Source organism: Dendropsophus ebraccatus, chromosome 2, assembly GCF_027789765.1.
Source record: "Dendropsophus ebraccatus isolate aDenEbr1 chromosome 2, aDenEbr1.pat, whole genome shotgun sequence".
In the NCBI taxonomy this organism is placed as follows: Eukaryota; Metazoa; Chordata; class Amphibia; order Anura; family Hylidae; genus Dendropsophus; species Dendropsophus ebraccatus.
This window is the reverse complement of record NC_091455.1, coordinates 139,309,484-139,327,911: the sequence shown is the minus strand read 5'-3', so window position 1 is coordinate 139,327,911 and position 18,428 is coordinate 139,309,484. Positions and strand designations below refer to the sequence as shown.

Sequence of the window (18,428 nt, the reverse complement as noted above, 5' to 3'; positions counted from 1 at the left end):
AGTTAATTTATTTATTGTGTTTTTTTTCTTTCCTTCTCCGAGCTTGGGTATGGAAGGTTTGGGATGGCCCCCCCCCATCCCAAACCTTCCATACCCAAGCTCGGAGAACGGGGGGGGGGGGGAGGGGGGGTCTTGGTATATTATTACTTTTGTGATGTAATTATGTGGTTTATGAATTTTTGTGTTTTAACAGAAAATAATAAAACTTTATTAAAAAAAAAAAAGTCTCTGCCACAAAAGAGCAAACTTTTGCTGTTTATAAGGTGAATTTTACATTCATGTCATAAGACATGCCTACTTTAATTTACATTAAAAAAGCAAGTTCTATTGTGAAAATAGTAGATCATGATTTTAGGATTTAGAAATTTCAAGCAGAGTCTGCATGACGGACTTAATATATGTGCTTTATACAGAAAGATTTTTTTGTTGTTGTTTTATATTAGTGTACACAAAATGTAGTTGATCACATTTTTCTGTATGTTAAGACTAAACAAAAAGAATGGATACGTTGAAACAGATGCAAAAATGCAGTGTGAACCTAGCCTAAGTAGCTGAAATTTTCAGCATTTAATGAGCATCAGCAGCAGATTAAGGATATGTGAATAGACGAGGGTGAAAAAAATGGTGACGTTCCAGCACTCCAAAAAAGAAAAATTAATAAAATGCAAAAACTTTATTTTATTCTCGAATAAAACTGAGCTGCTGTGTCCAACTGCTGTGCTGGAACCTTCACTATTTTTTTTCACCCTCATGAATTAAACGGCTTGTCACCATTGGATCCGTGCACCCTCAATCAATACGTTGCAACTGAAAAATCTCATCAAGGTGAGCAGACTTTCACTTTGTATTTCTATGTGAATGTACCTTAGTGTGAATACAAGCTAGGATTATCACATGGTGGTGTTAAAAAGCAAAAAGAAATAAAATAAATTAAAACACAACAGATTACCGCTGACATTGTAATTTTGGTCAAACACAAAGCCAAACAACCAACCAGTTGCAATGTGCACTGCATCACTAAAATAATGAATATACATCACTATTTTTTTTTTTTTTTTTAAAGTTTTAGCAATTAGGTCAGTGGAACCAAGGTGCAATACCTGATATATCCTATATACAAGGGTGGCGCTGGCAGGAAGAAAATAAAAAAAGGAAAACACTTTTTATTTTTAATTGCACTTTAATTTGCTTCTATAGTATAAACCACATTTTGTAGCCATATCTATGATGATTTTCTTCATGTTATTATGTTCTCTTATTATTTAACAGAAAGCTGGGAAATATACTGCACAGAGCACATGCTGGGCTGGCATGCTCCATTAGGCCATTACCTGCACATTGCAGAAACATTTCCTTCCAGCACTTTATGAATCCTTAATACATTTGAAAAATTAAATTATCCTTTAACAGCTATAAATGCTGTACAAGCTGCCATCAAAGAGAGCACAGACCTGTAAAAAGGCAGATCTCTTGACTATGTACAGCACCCCAGGCCACTCTAGCACTGTCAGAAAACGGGAGACAGCTGTGCTTGAAGTGTCAGAGCATAATTCTGTGTGAGTGTAAGAGCATAGTGTGCACAAAGCCGCAGCCCTTACCCACTGGGCTGCAGAAACTAAACAGAAATAGAAAGCACTTCAGAAATATTGAAGGTAATGAACATTTTGGCACCAGCTTACTATACAAGACATACAGTACAAATAAGCTCCAACATTACCATCCATTAACACATTCTCTACTACCAAAATCATTTCCAAATTAGGCTAGGTTCACACTGTGTTGCACCTGTCCAGCAGCATCTCACTAAAAATGAGCTGCCAGCGTATATTGTGGTGTCCAGCATCAGGCATGTGAGAACCTGGTAGACGCCAACTTTAAAAGGGATCTTAAGGCCCTATTCCACGGAACGATTATCGTCCGTATTACGGCGATATCGGCCATTCTGACCGATAATCGTCCCGTGGAATTGACAGCAACGATCAGCCAGCATAGTTCATGTCGTCTGATTGTTGCAGTCGTTTGTATTTCAACATGTTGAAAAACAAACGACTGATACAGCAACGATCTGCTGCCGCCGCTCCGTTGAGTAGCGGCGCCAGCAGACGCTGCTGTATCCTATGGGCTGCCCGGACAATCAGAGATACCCCGGGTAGCCCCCCGCGCAGCTCCCCGCGACCCCCCCACCAGATTCACCTGCTCGCTGCAGCCGCGCAGACTAGCGGCAGCAGCAAGCAGAGAACGAGGAGCAAACGGGCGCCAAAAGCGCTCATATGCTCCTGTCAGTCGGCCCGTGGAATAGGGTAGGGCCTTAAGAGACAGCTGGCCGGCACCGCGCCAGGCAGAGGCACTGCAAAAAAAATCTACACCTGCTCTGGAGCAGGTGAAGATTTTTGCCTGGTTTACACTTGTTTTCAGGTGGAAGAGGGCCACCTCTCACCTCGCCTCGCCCCCCCCATTAACCCTTCAGGAAAGCTGGAGGTTATGGCTGGCGTACGCCAGGGAGACGTAAAGAATCTGCACCTTCTCCCTGGCATACTCCAGTGGCGCATCCTTATTAAATCTCCCCCTAGGTGACTACATTCGAGACATTGAAATGAATAGGGCCAACTGGTGTATGCCACAATATATGTTGGTATACTGTTTCTGGCCGGATGCTGAGCTGACAGATACCTGTGAACCTAGCCCAAAACATATAAAGGAGTAGTCACACTGCAAGTTATAAAAAAAACAAACTACACTTTGGCACAAATATATGATACATTATATATTTTCTTATATAATATATAAAAAAAAATTATGAAAATTTCACAACTGTGTGTGTGTTACATCTCTTTAGTCCCTTTATGCATCATGGATCAACAGTCTCCAGGACATCTTGGTGCTTAATTCAATGGTTATCCTGGGAAATTCTAACAACTGTGCATATGGCCCTCCTGTGGCATAAACAAAAAAGCCATACTAACCCCCCCCCCCCCCCCCCCCCCCCACACACACACACTCGATACGCCCTCTCCCCCCGGTGGTGTGTGTTCGTCCAGTCATGGCTGTGTTCATGCCCCGTCAACTTCGGCTGGCATTTTGCTCTCCCTCAGCTTTGTTACTGGCTTAGCAGGGAGTAGGATGGCAGCATGGGAACAGTCAGGACCAGCAGATCGCAAAGCAAAAGCAGCAGGAAAAAAATATATTTTTTGACTGTTTCATGAGGGATGTTGTAGGCAAAGTTTTCCCCAAACAACCTCTTTTACTACTAAAGTAATGTGAAGATTGATAAGTACACTCCATATGTAAAGATCATCCTCATCATGTAAGGTGCCTTTCACAATAGTTATTTCTATGCACTTTTGGAAGCTTGTCCATTCTGGTGTGTTTATGACAGTAAATCTGCCCCGGTGTAGAGGTTTTCATGAGGAGAACATCTCCATATACATAGATTGTACAGAAGTGCATAGAGGCCATGTGGCCTCTGCGCTGTACCATCTGTAGAAGCCCTTAGGGCGACTCAACACGTCTTATTTTGAGGCACTTTATTAAAATCATTAATTTTATCATGGTCAGCCATATATTCCTATTTACACAGGAAGATAAGCGGCCAACTGGTTGTGATTTTAATGGCTGTACAAAAGGAGGGATCAGTCAGCAATCTAGCTTTGTTCATTGGCTACTCGCTGGCCCTTTTACACAGGCTGATTATCGGCAATGAGCACTCCTGCCAGTCGATATCAGTCCCTGTAAAGGCACTTTACACTTAAGGGGTATTTCACTAAACTAGAACGTTTGATATGTTGCTGAGCATTGTGAGACTAATAATTCATTCCATACTTGTTATTATCTATTCAGTCTGCTTCCCCTAGTTCTCATCTGCTGCTTTCTGCTAAAAACAAACAAAAAAAATGTGTGTGAGCTTTTCTTCCTGTCTCCCCCTTTTCCCCCCTCCTTTCTGAGACGGCTGATGTAAACAAGGCCCTGGCAGGCTGTATCTACAACATTGTAACCTCTTTATAATGCTGGGAGGGTTAATCACAGTGAGTTAATTAGCAACTTTACCTCAGAATAACTCTCCTAGCATTACAAAGAAGCTACAATGTTGCAGATAAAGCCTGTCAGGGACTTGTTTACATTAGCTGTTTCAGAAGGGAGGGGGGAGAAGGGGGAGACAGAGAGAACAGCTCACACACATTTTTGTGTTTTCAGAAGAAAGCAGCAGCTGAGAACTGGGGGAAGGAGACTGAAAAGATAACAACTAGAATGGAATGAATTGTTAGTCTCACCATTGGTAGCAACATATGAATAGTTATGTTTGAGTAGAATACCCCTTAAATAAGTTCTTTAACGGCACTAAGGGAGAAAATTTATCAAGCCACCTCATACCAAGATTCTCTCCGTTCCCGGTGGCAACAAACAAGAGCTTCGCTTTCATTTTACCAAAGAAATATAAGAAGTAAAAATGAGCATGGATTGGTTGTTACAGGCAACAAAGAGAATCAAAGCGATAGCCCGATAAATAGCTCTCTCTAAACTTCCGCAACTTTTATAGGTCTCCAGTAAATATCACTTACAGGATTTTATACAATATTCAGTCTCACAACCAGGCACTGTTATGTTACTTTTTTGCAACCTCACTGTCTTGACGCTTTATAATCTATCACTGTGCTGTAGCAATGTCCTGAAGGCTCCGGGATAGCAGCTCTAAAACTTGCTAATCTAATGGCCCTATTACACAGAAAGATTATCTGACAGATTTTTGAAATGAAAGCCAGTAATAGATTTAAAAAGAGGAGAAATCTCAGTCTTTTCTTTATGACCAGTTCCTGTAAAATAATCTGCGAGTGTCTTAGGGCCTTGTAGGTGAGTCCAAAAAGTTACCTTATGGTGTTACTGTCACAGACATGTCACAGTCATGTGGAGAGTTTTCATTGGTCAGGGTGTCCAGACTCATACTAATCGCTAGATAGAGCCGGAGGAAACATGCAGCAAAGTCTCATGGACTCCATATTCTTATAATTACACCTGTCTTATACAGGATGGGAAATGGAGGGCTCAGTGCACACTGCTTCCATCTTTGTCTAGCAATCAGGAAGGGTCTAAACACCTAGACATGTGACATGTTAAAGGGTTTTTTAAAGTGACAGTAACACATACATTCCCTTAATGCTAGGCACGTTAGCAAATATAAATTTACAAAAAGAATGACTTTAAGAATTACCCTTTTCAAAAGGGTATAAACAATGCTTCATTCTGAAGCATCAATTAAAAAAGAAAAAAAAAAGCCTAGTTGTATAATCTCTTTTGCCTGTCATATTTGCCCCATTTCCGGGGGGCCTGGGTATTGTAGTTGTAGGCTCAGTGCCGACAACATTGCTTTATTTTTTCAGCCAAATCAATGCAGTGTAGGATGCGCTTCTTCTCAGCTGTGAGATCCTCCTTAGATACCTGCCCCAGTAGTTTTCGTGCAAACAGGTTCTCATCCTGCATGAAGGGCCCCACAGCAGCTCTCGGGGTTGGAGGTAAGGTGTCCAGGACACCAGACTTGAAAGTAAATTTGACTTTTTTCTCTCTCTTCAAGCCAGGGGCCCTTTCTTCAATCCAAGTTAGTGGTCTAGAGAAATAAAAGGAAAAGGACACTATATTCAAACTTTTATCAAGATGATTGTCTTTGATTTTTCATCCAATAAACCAGTGACTTGTGGAGGAGGACAGTAAGAGGAAGAGGTCTTATAATGACCCGACACTGACCTGTTGTCTGCAGTAGTAAAATCTGCAGTCAGCTTGCAGTACTTCTTCTCTTGATTCTCCTCTATGCTGGCTGAGGTAACAGATAAACTTCCAAAGAGATCAACCAGCCATGTTATCCTAGCAATGCCACTAAAGGAAGGGAACCCAGATTTCTGCTCATCTAGAGGTCCACCTAAACAGAGCAAAAATAGTTACAGAGATGCCAATTACTAAGATATTTGTTATTCGGGGGCTGCACCGGGGGGCTCTGTGCCCGCGTCCGCGGTGACAGGTTCCCTTAAAAGGCTAATTTTATTCTTGGTTTCTAATTGAAAGTTATAACCTTGGCCACTAGGTGTCACTGTTTCTGTTCCTCTGTCTGTTGTCAATATATGCTATTACACAGGCCACCAATACTGTAAACGAGCGCTGATCTGGGCCTGTAACATGGCCCGATAATCGTTTAGCAAGATCATTAGCGATGTTCATGCAGCCTTTGCCTAAACAGTTTTTACATTACCTGTCCACGTTTCCAAGCTCCTCCTGCGCTCTGCATGTTTCCTCCCCAGTCCCGTGAGCTGCAGCTTCAGAATGGCCTGTCTGAGCTGACAGGCCACTCAGCCAATCACTAGTTGGGACCGCAGTAGCCAGTGATTGGCTGAATGGCCCGTCAGCTCAGACAGGCCGCTCTGAAGCTGCAGCATGCAGAACGGGAAGGAAGCATCAGGAGGAGACTGGGAACGTGGATAGGTAATGTAAAAACTGTTTGTTGAATCGTCAGCCGCTGGCCGTGAATCGCTGTGTGCAATAGCGGTACACAATGACTTAAAGCGTAACTATAAAATATTTTGACCTTTCAGTTTTAGTTAGCTTAGGGCATGATAACAATTTTTGCAATATACATTAATAACCTAAAATGAACAGTTTTTTTAAATACATAAGGCTGATTATGCCCTTACAGCTCTGTCTGGCTCTGAGTTATTTCTGCATTTCTGCTGGACACGCCCCCTCCCTGCAGATCCGTCCTGAGTGCACAGACTCTGACAGCAGCATCAGATAACAGCCCACACATAAACAAAACCTCCTCCCCCCCCTCCTAGCAGCATGTTCTCCCACCTCCCCTCACAGAGATCACATAGCAGAGCTGAGGGTGTTGTGTGTGAGGAGCAGCGCAGGGGAGGAGATGGATGGAGGGACAAGTACTCAGTGCTTCACCCAGGAGGGACATCCCAGCCATGACTCCAATGTGCTGCATGAGGGAGAGTGGGTGAGTCATTGAGGGGAGGACTACAAGTCCCAGCACAACACAGCTGTAGTCCTTCCATAGTACATATAACAATCCCTATCCGATGTCTGCAGCAGGTGCCCCCACCTCCTTGGCTGACATTATCCTACAGTGTAATGAGAGCAGATGACTGTATCTAATCTTACTGTATGTGATACCATCTGCTAGGGCTCCGTATCTAATCTTACATTGTGATACTGTATGTTGGGGCTGTATCTAATCCTGCTGTGTGTGATACATCTGCTGAGGTGCTGCTCAGTGGATAGAGGGACCCAGCCAGGGAGATTAGGGAGAGGCCACGCCCACTTTCATGCAGCCAGAAGAAAAATTAATTTATTCTTCTGAGCCAAACAACTGGGGATATCTCAGCGAGCGTACACACTATCATCACAGTTTAGGGCTCTTTTTATTTCATTTATTTCATTTTTTGGCTACTGAAATTATAGTTACGCTTTAAGGTCTAGACCTAAAGAAACGATCAGCCGATGTCTCTATTACACAGAGCAGTAAACAGCCAAATCGGGCCGATTTGGACGATTATCGTGTGTAATAGGGCCCTTAGTCTATGAGAATTGCAGGGACAAAATACAGGAAGTGTGGGCCGGAAACTCAGAGCTCTGTGCTGTCAATCACTCTGCAGTGAACCCAGCAGTAGACTTCTTATAGATGATTAGATGAGCAGTTGTCAGAGACCACTAGAAAGGTTATTTATTTTTGTTACATTATGATTTTCATGCTTTTTTTTTTTTTGCTGAGATTTTCCAAAGTTTACGACACAATAATAATGTGTTGTAATAAAATTAGTGTTTTTTTATAGCCACTTTTGTTTTGCATTAAAATAACACAGTTTTTGCCACAAATGTAGCAAAATTACAACATAAATGGCATTGTATTAATGCAGACACGAAAGTAGTGGTGACAACGCTGATTTTGTAAAAAATGTTAATGCTAATAGAAAAATCACAGTAATATAATGCCAACTTGGCACAAATTTTTGTGAGAGCTGCAAAAATGTAAAAGAATAGAGCAAAGAAGTATATAGAAGTATATGTGCACATTTCTATTTAAGTACTTCTTTAGTTCTTTTCTTTTACAATATAGCTTGTTTAAGTTATGTACGTGTACTTAAGTACATGGGTTGCACCCGATTGCTGTATTGTTTTGTATAGTGGTGCCCCCTTTCTCTATACTGTGCTAAAGCTGCAAAAATGTGATTGACAGCACAGAGCTCTGAATGTCCCGCCCAAACTTCTGATATTTTGTCCCTGCAGTTGTCATTGAGGAACATGTATTGAGGAGCAGAAACAGTGACACCTAGTGGCCAATGTTAAAGTTCTCAATTACAAACAGAAACTAAAATGTGGTTTTAGGCTATGTTCACATGTCGTATCAGACCGGCCGTTCCGTGACCCCGGCCGGGTCACAGAACGGCCGGTCTGTGCCCAGATCATCGCGGCCGGTACTTAAGTACTGGCCGGATGATACGTCCGGCCGCAGAGCTCTGATGCGGGCGCATCAGCGCTCGCCCGCATCAGAGCTTTCCATAGCCTACAGTGAAGCAAGCGGCCAGAGCCGCTTGCTTCACTGTGTGAACTGACAGGTCTTTCTGCGGCCGGAATTCACTGAATTCCGGCCGCAGAAAACTGACATGTCAGTTTTTTCCGGCACCGCATGGGATCCCGGCCAGAGCGTATGCGATGTGTGTACGCTCCGGCCGGGATCCCATTGCACATAAGGCTATGTTCAACTCTGCAAAACTACGGCCGTAGTTCTGCGGCGAGAACAACGGCCGTAGTTTTACGTAGTGTGAACATAGCCTTAAAGTGAATTACAAATGTTAGATATTGATGCCTCTGTAAAGTTGTTTTTAAAGACAGTGCTTAATAAAACTCATGTGCATGAGTGTTTAAATAGCAGGCAAGGCTTCTCTACACATAGGCAACATGCATTACAGCATTTACTGCTCTGCCTATAGAACAGTAAACCACAATGGGAAGGCCCAGGGAGCACAGTACAAATGGCACCATCTGTCCAACTCAAAAAGGAATTATGCTGTTTTGATCACCAGTAAAATGAAGGATCCCCTCCACCAGTTCCTTGTCAGCTACTTCCTTTTTCAGCTGCTTGAATTCTTCTGTAAGAAGCTCAATATGTTCCACATGTAACACTTTACCTGCAAGGTAAAAATGCAAGGTAACCAGTTATGCATTCACCCAAAACCATTACTAAGTTTTTCAGACAGATGAATTACTGAACATATGTTTTCAGTACTCTATACAATCTACAAACGTAGGAGAGAAATGTGTGAATTCAGCAATGTCACTTTTGGAAAAAAGGAGCCATGTTTTTTGAGCCTGTATAACCCCTTTAAGGCAGCAACGCTAAGACACTACAGAGAAAAAAAAGAGTACCTTACAATAATACATAGTAATAACAGAGAGACCACAGAATTAATCTCATTGCTAATGGTAATGACATGCAGAAGGGAGGGGGAAATGCTTATAAGCTGATCCAGGGACATAGGGATCAAGAAGGAAGTTTTTCCACTACAAAAGAAATCTTTCCACAATTGTGCAAGGAGTGGTGTTTTGTTTCCCTCTAGATTAGTATCAGACAAGCTTGCACTTTCAGCCTGACCCAGCTATAATTAATGTAGAGTGAAGGGCCTAAAACTGTGCAGAGCTTTGCAGACTCATGCTTTATTCCTTAGGTTATGTTCACACTACGTAAGTTTCGTAATAATCACGGCCGTTGTAACAATGACCGCCATTGCTACGGAACTTACATAGTGCTACCTTCTAAGGAATCCCAGCTGGAGTGTATACACTCTGTCCGGAATCTCTAGTGGCTCTGCAAGAAACTGATATGTCAGTTCATACAATGGAGCGTGTGGCTCTGGCCGCACACTCCATTGTGTGCAGAGGGGAACTCAGATGCGGGCGCGCACTGATGTGCCCGCATCTGAATTCAGCAGCAGTAAAGATCATCCGGTTGGTACTGCAGTACTGGCCGGGATGATCTTCTCTGACACCGGCTGTTGTGTGACCCGGCCGGGTCACAGAACGGCCAGTGTCTGCAGTGGGAACATGGCCTTAATATGCATATAATTTATAATGCTTATAGCTCAGCGCTGGATTTATTGGATTGTAATAAGAGTGGTATCTATGGATTAAGGGTAAAAAGCCCTATTGTACACTGCCTTTAGTTTAGGCCTTAAAAAATGCTGACAAGTTTGCTTTCAGTTATCTATTGTCAAGTTATCTGTTGTTAAAAAATGTATTCAGTAATTGAGGTCTCTGGAATGACAATCAATATGGATATTACTGCAGACTTCTTATAATATATAGCACATTGAATTGGTGTAATTCAGGCATCTAGTTAAAGGGGTTGTCCAGCGAAAATCTTTTTCTTTCAAATCAACTGGTGTCAGAAAGTTATATAGATTTTTTTAATTTACTTCTATTAAAAAAATCTCAAGTCTTCCCATACTTATTAGCTGCTGTATGTCCTGCAGGAAATGTTTTATTTTAAGTCTGACACAGTGCTCTCTGCTGACATCTCTGGCTGAGACAGGAACTCTTTAGAGTAGGAGAAGCTTTCTATGGGAATCCCCATACTGAGGCATGACTGCAAAAAGTACCCAATTGTTCATTAAAGATTTGCATGTTGTTAAATCAAACAGTGGGGTGGAAGCACAGTGAATCTTATGGGAATATAACACATTGTAGTCTCTGCCTTTCCTTACCTTTCTGCTCAGCCAACTGGAACAGTTCATGTGCTGCTTGTGCAGACAGCACCATTGGGTATTCCACAAGAACATGCTTACCAGCTTCCAGGAAATTCCTTCAAAACAATTAAAAAACCCATGAGGAAACAAATTAGCAGTAAATATATTTCTTCATCATATAGTGTCATCATGAGCTAGACCTACAAGCAATGACCAAGCTAAAATAGAATGTAATCTAAAAATAATCGCTTAAGTGAGGTGTAACTCCTTTATCTGAGGATGGAGAAAAAAGGCTCTGGGATACGAGACTCCCTGCGCTCTCTGGTCACCCCTCTATCTTCAGGCCACCCTGCCTCCTCCAGAATGTCCCATTGTGAGTCTTATGTGAATGGGCGCAGCATAGTTGGCATCCTTTATGTCCAACACCGCCATGAAGCAGTCTAATGCCTGACTCAAATGGTGGAGCCACTTATAGGATACTCTGGCCTCAGCTTCCTCCACCACATGGGAGAACCGTCGCCAAGACCAACTTTCCCCTATTTGCACACAGAGATGGGTGTGTAAAGCATCTGCACGACAAACTCCCCTTCCTTCTCCTGTGCAGGACAAGTATGAAGCCATCTGAACCACTCTACTCGGGGGTCCCACAGTTTCTAACTTTAGAATACATCCTCTGATCGAGAAAGGGGTGCTCTCCCAAGAACAGGAAACCACTGGAGACAGGTGGGAGGTTCCCCCTTTTTATCTCAGCAGGCTGCCTGTCCTTGGGGATGGACCCTCTCTCCTGGTGCTGTCACTGGAAATGGGAAAACTTTTATTAATATCAAATATTAAATAATACTATTCTGAAAACATTTAAGAATGGAAACCCAAAGTGTACAAGAAAGTTACAGTACAGTGGGTTATACTAGAGCTACCCTATATTTATAGTAGATATGCGGGATGTGATCATTTACTGTCACCTCCTCTCACCAACCTGAGATATGATGACACGATCACTTGTCTAGTGTGTAGAGCTCTGTGTATAACATTACATCTGAGTACCTGACACTCTGCTCGTGGTTCTGATTGTCGGTACAGATGAATGCAGCATGAACCTCCAAACTCTGAAGCGCCTCCTCCAGGCTCATCTGCTTCACACCATTATACTGATCAAGATTCCTCCTGAGGTGGAGAAGAACAGAATTCTTAGTGCATACAACAAGCCACAACCTAATAACGCCTAGACAAGGGCTGCTGCAGGCAGGTAATCATCCGGCCATACATTTACGGACAATGACGACAACAGTAAAACTGACCGAGACACAAAGCCTTGAAGTTTCAGACTTTCTGATGGGCTGGACAGCAAAGGGTTGAGGAGGTCTCTGATTCTTACAGAGCCAGCAATGCCAATTCCAACAACTACTGCACCAAACATTCTGCTGCTCTACAAAACAAAAATATCACATTATTGCGTGGAAGAAAATGACAGTTTTTAAAAAATATGCCCCAACATCAGCAATTAAGTTATGTCTAATGCAAGTCAATATCTCTCTCTCTCTCTCTCTCTTTGGGTATATACACCTATTTCCTGTGATTGCAATGTTGTCACCTATGCACCAACATTTTTATCCTCTAGATGGCGGTCTTGCACTTCTAGTGCATTGCATTTATAGCATGAACATAATATTCTGGCAATGGTTCTCACTAATTCAAATACAAAGTAAATGCTACATAATGAAATATACTGCATTAGTTATACCTTCTCCCAGATCTATCTAGAGATAAGCTGGACTCTTAATACACAGACTCCAATTGATTACACATTTAGGCTATGTTCACACACATTATTTTTGCTCAGTAGTTTTCAACCAAAATCTGAAGTGGATGGAAAACACAGAAAGGCTACATTCACACACTGTTGAAATTTAGTGGATGGCCACCATTTAATGGCAAATAATTGGCATTATTTTAAAACATCGGCTGTTCGGTAAACATCGGTAATTATTTGTCATAAAATTACGGCCATCCACAAAATTTCAACAGTGTGTTAACATAGCCTTTCTGTGTTTTCAATCCACTCCTGGTTTTGGTTGCAAAATACTGAGCAAAAAAAGCTGTGTGAAACCAGCCTTACATGTCACCACGACATATGAAAAGGTCTTTTTTAAGCGTTAACTTTTGACAGGTCATGGGGACATGTTAAGGAGGCGCTAAAGGGGAGATAAATCAGTATATCCTTTCCTAAACGTATCTGTCACATCTTATTATGATGTAATTGAGCTGAATGGTTCTGGAAACAGGCCACACAGTTGTTGTTGGATTCCTTACAGCTCAGGCTGGGTTCACACCATTGTTGTTTTCTTTCCACTTTCTCACTGTATGAATATCAGTGTAAATACCTGATGGGGAACATGATCATTTTGGAGTTTCTACTTAGCTGTATTTGGCTGGTGGGTGGAGATGATAAAGATTAGACAGGCAGGGAGGCAATACTGCTGACATTGGCTTTTCTAGTCCTTCCTTTAATCAGCAAGAAGGGCGACCAGTAAACAGCATGGCTGCTGTAGATAAAGGGGCTGTGGTCACACCCTGGTATGGGTTACATATAATAGTGTCATCATCTACCATATGTACCATAATGTCACCATCTACCGTATGAGCTCTGACCGGCTGCTACAGAAAAGACAGGTTTTCATTTAGACAATTTTAATAAATCTGCCCCAGAGGGGATTTATAGTAAGAGCTAATTTCCCAAACAAAATCTGTGTAGAAACTAAGGGCCCTATTCCATGGGACAATCATCATTTGCATAATCGTTAACGATAAACGATCCAAACGAACGCTATTGCGAAAGACCTGAAATCGTTCGCCTATTTACATGGAACAATAATCGCTACTTATGATCGTTCCTGCGGTCGTCTTGTCGATGCTATTGCGTTCGTCACTACTGCGAATGACCGAAAGACGTCTTATTCAATGCGAACGATTTGCGAACGAGCAACGATAAAAATAGGTCCAGGTCTTATTAAACGATCAGCGATTTCTCATTCGGTCATTAATCGTTAACTGCTATTAATTCGATCGATTATCGCTTAGATTCGAATGACTTAACGATAATCTGAACGATAATCGTCCTGTGGAATAGGGCCCTAAGGCAAGGCTGCATGTAGGAGCTAACATGGCTTTCTACAGGAGATACCAATTTAGTGTCGAGAGTAGGATCATGTCCTCCTCTCAGAGGGAAAGGGGGTTACCCAACAGGCAATGTCCCCTCTATTACTAGATATTACTCTTTTAGGGTGGGTTCATACTGAGGAATTCTGGCGGATAATATCACATGTCACTTCTTTCGGCGGATAGCGGAATACACCAGCCCATAGAACGGTGTCTATGGAGCCGGCAGAAAGGCACGCGGCCGTGCGCACGGACAGCCGACAGAATTCTGTGGATATTATCCATGAGAATTTCTCAGTATGAACCCACCCTAATGGTCAAAGGGACAATACCGTATAACCTTTTAGTAGTTATCTCATTGGCTCTATTATAGCTCATATGCACAATCTTATTTTACAGGTGTCACTGTCTATGAGAGGATTGTAAAATAATGCATTATGTCATTTACTAATCATTGCTACAAAAATATGACAATCCTTAGGTTGGCCATATAGGAGATGTAAAATCACTATTTTAGGGGGCATTGGTGCCACCAGAATCTATAAATGGGAACTCTATGCCCCCCCCATTGAATAACAGTGTATATACAGGGAAAATACATTTATAGGCTGGGTTCACACTATGTATATTTCAGGCTGTATTTGGTCCTCATGTCAGGTCCTCATAGCAACCAAAACCAGGAGTGGATTGAAAACCCAGAAAGGATCTGTTCACACAATGTTGAAATTGAGTGGATGGCCGCCATATAACGGTAAATAACTTCCATTATTTCAATATAACAGCCGTTGTTTTAAAATAACAGCAAATATTTGCCATTAAATGACGGCCATCCACTCAATTACAACATTATGTGAACATAGCCTTTCTGTGTTTTCAATCCACTCCTTGTTTTGGTTGCTATACAGCCTCAAACATACAGCCTCAAATATACGTAGTGTGAACCCAGCCTCAGATTGCATCTTAGCTGTAAACTATTGAGATGCATGGACAGATCTCACACTTCTGTAGACTTGTATGAGCCCTCGATGGAAACATCCAGGGTGACTCACACACTGCAGGCAGGCATCCAGCAGCCGGGGCCAACGTAACAGGATCCATAAATAATCACACACAGCTAACAAGTGGCATGAATCCAGGCAGCATGTGTAATATACAGACCTAATAGCAACACCACCCGCTCCTACAGAATGGATGATGTTTAATAAGCATTTGTCTATACAAGTCCTATGGGACCCCTTCTGTCCTTGGGTGTAAGCTGCTGTGGGGCCCAAAGGTTGATGCGGCCACTATCACAGCAAGCAGATTCCTGTCCGCAAACCAAAATTAGACAGGTTTTAGAAACACCTCTCTCTTTTAAAGTATTAAATTATTGATAGAGCTGATGCTATATGATCACTACAGAATTCTTCTATGTTTTGCTTAGGCAATCCTCCATATACTTTATTATCTTACAGCATTGGTTATTTACCACTGCCTCTAAACCCCAGAACCCCATAAGACTGAACACTACCTTACCACATGCATAAGGCATATCCATCCAGTAGTCCTCTAGTCGTATTGCAGTAGTTCAGGGGAAGGAGAATATGATATCTGGATTACTGGATTATCTGTTGCATTATTTACAACCACATAAGCTGCGGCAGCTGGCGCACAGAGAACAGCGATTCTGCACACAGCAAAACATAAAATTCTCAGTTCTTACATAGAGAGAACTCAAGATGGTGTCAAGGAGACCGATGGCCCATCAGTGCAGCCTCCAGGGAACACAATTTCTTCTATAACATGGGGTGCAGGGAATAACAGTGCCCCTGAAGCCCAGGAGAGGACTTCCCCATCAGAAGCACACAGGGGCGGTTTGTCCAGCGAAAATGTTTTTCTTTCGAATTAACTGGTGTCAGAAAGTTACATAGATTTATAATTTACAAACAAAAAACAAAGTAATTGTACCTGTTCCACGCATATGACATATAGAATGTTCAATAGACTGTTGAAAAAGCCCTACACTATGGCTGTATAACCATTACTAACCTCCAGATACACGTTCTATCCAGAGTGAGGTTTGTCAGGTAAACCACTACCTGTATCCCCTCTGGGATAGTGTGAAAAGAAGCTAGCAATCCTCACTCCAGATGGTGGTGTAGTGATTGTTGAAGAGAGTTGCAGTCTGTTTGCTCCATTTGAAATATCCTCTTCACAAGGGATGCGCTCCGGCCGGTAGGGCGTGCAACACTTGCAATGTAAAAGTCTTTTGTTGGGTAGTGTGACGTCCCAAACTACTGAAGCTGATGGGAGACAAAACACCTCGACATGTTTCGGAGGATCCGCCCTCCTTTCTCCAGAGATCCGCCCCCTTACCAGCTGCCTCTGTATACATTACCTCTCTTCCATCTTGCTTGCTGCTGCTGCGCGGGGTTCAGGCTTCCTGCTCTCCCACCCAGCCAATAGATTTGTTCACTTCCAAGTGCTGTCTCCTTCAGTCTTATTGGATTTTCAGACATTGAGCCCAGTCGCGTGAGGCGTGCACTATCCTAACTTGATTGTATTTTCGCCATTGCTGTTATACGAACATAAGTGATCAGCTGATCGTTGTCTTTATTACACGGAGCAATGATCTGCCAAATTGACCTGATTCTGCAGATTATCGCTCCATGTAATAGGGCCCTATGTCTGCTACAATGGGCTCTATTATTGCTGTATGATGCCAAATAAGAGAAACTGAACAGTTTTAGGCTAGGTACCCAATAAAATACAAGCTAAATACTGCCATCATTTTGAGAATTAAACAATGTGAGAACAGATTTTAAAAAGCTGTATTTCACAAAAGCAGGTGGTAAATAATGAGTATGTTCGATATTTCAATAATCAATTGCAGCCGTTATTCTATACAGTGTCTGCAGTGCCGGCCAAATTCCTATTAACGTCAATAAAGTGCATTATTATATTGAAAATACTGTCAGCTCTAGATTTTATTTTATGATTTATTGGGTGGTAGATCCGATAATAATAATAATATGTGGCAAGTGACTCATTTACACGCCACTCCATAAAATAGCCTCCTCTAGGGATTAAACAGCCCCCCCCCCCCCAGACTAAAGACAAGGAGCTGGATGGCAGAGCAGGGTGCAGCCCACAACTGCATTAGTCTGGCTGACTGAAGGCATGTGGCTGGGAAGTTACAAAACCAGTGACCATAAAGTGAATGTTACAAAACCAGAGGAACTGGAAACTGACACATGTAAGTAGCTGCATATTATCCCCTCAGGATACCCCATATTCACTGCTTGTTTAAAGCATATGCTGCTAGTGAACCAAGTCTTTCTACACAGAAACAGTGTATATTAGGAAAAATGACTCAATATAGGCACTATAAGACTACGTTCAGTTCTTTACAGTGAGTAGCCTGCCGGCAACATGCCACGGTATACAGGAGAGCTATACCAGTCCCGTATGCACTAGGCAATACTCTGTGATTAGAAGGTGTACCTCTCATCTAAGCATGTCATAGACTGTATCGGAGAGGGTCCAGGTACTGAGACCACAGCTGATCACTAGAACCATGGGGCAGGAGTGTGTGGCTGTATGCATCGTGCCCCTTCATCTCCACCCTGCCCGGCTATAACAAGCAGCATAAGGAACAAGGGAAGACTAGGGGACTTCCAGCAATTCTGTATCCAGGAATCCCCCCAGACATCCACTGTAACCTTATGCTTCTCCCGGAGTACAGATGAAGGGCACAGTGTGTGCAGACGGATGCCTCTGCCCTTCAGTCTAGGGATCAGTGGGGTCAGTAGTAGTTTGTAGAAATGTTACTATCATTTGCAGTAACTTTTGACATGTCTATTGATGGCACCAGGTCTCAGCTGCTATCCTGAGATACCACCAGGCGGGTGGGCGCCATTCCCAATGTCAAAAGTTCTTGCAGATTACCATAACACTATGGTGTCCAGCATTACATGTAGCCGCCTGACACTCTGCAGTTGTCACTCCATGTATAATAGCTCTATAGAAAGCCAAGTAGCCCAGGCCTGAAATAGGATAAAAGCAAAAATGTTTCTATTCAAAGACAGCAAGCAGAGCTCTGCAATACAAAGTATAGTGGAAGTTATCTAGCTTGATCTTTCACTAATATAAACGGAAAAAAACATGTGTAGACTGGCTGCGAGCCTTTCCCACCATCTCTATACTAAGTTGAGCCCCAGTAAGTGCCAGCAGTGCCCGATCCTCCCCGGCTCCGTACACCAGGCTCTGCCGCGTACTGTACGGTCAGCACACGGCCGCACTCACCGCTCTCTCCCTGACCATCAGCTGTCGCTGTCCAGCACTTCAGAGACGCTCGGGAGCGCGCAGCACTATGGGCCGAGCTTTCTCACTATAGACCACCCACATGTCAGCCTCCAGCTGGGCGACAATCGCTCAGACCTGCCGGGAGGACTTTGATTGGATTGCGTTAAGACGTCATCAGTCTGCGCACGCGTATCTCCGCCATTTTTCTTTTGGGAAAGGTAATGTTTTATTAGCCATTGAACTCTTATAACCTGTCAGTAATAG

The 18,428-nt window shown here is 42.7% G+C and overlaps 2 protein-coding genes across 4 annotated transcripts in view; one reads left to right on the top strand and one right to left on the bottom strand.

The window, feature by feature from the left end:
• Window positions 1-4,133: 4,133 nt before the first annotated feature.
• On the bottom strand, window positions 4,134-18,303 carry BLVRA (biliverdin reductase A). 2 transcript variants are annotated; one of them, XM_069960327.1, is made up of 7 exons: window positions 18,165-18,303; window positions 12,023-12,150; window positions 11,769-11,888; window positions 10,743-10,840; window positions 9,063-9,170; window positions 5,734-5,905; window positions 4,134-5,596 (listed from the first exon to the last, which is right to left on the bottom strand). In XM_069960327.1, the coding sequence occupies exons 1-7, from the start codon at window positions 18,180-18,182 to the stop codon at window positions 5,341-5,343; spliced, it is 900 nt and encodes a 299-aa protein (XP_069816428.1). In that variant the 5' UTR covers window positions 18,183-18,303; the 3' UTR covers window positions 4,134-5,340. The 2 variants fall into 2 exon arrangements, with proteins under 2 accessions (XP_069816428.1, XP_069816429.1); XM_069960328.1 differs by having other exon boundaries at window positions 12,023-12,145; window positions 18,165-18,302.
• The window catches only part of COA1 (cytochrome c oxidase assembly factor 1), a 52,939-nt gene continuing 51,607 nt past the window's right edge, over window positions 17,097-18,428 (top strand). The window contains exon 1 of one of the 2 annotated variants that reach the window (XM_069960331.1): window positions 17,097-17,115. Coding sequence is in view for 1 of the 2 variants with exons in the window: in XM_069960329.1 (XP_069816430.1) it covers window positions 18,265-18,382 (118 nt within the window). In the remaining variant the exon portion in view is untranslated. Of the gene's footprint in view, window positions 17,116-18,249; window positions 18,383-18,428 lie in introns of those variants that run through there. The other variant, XM_069960329.1, reaches the window with a different exon arrangement.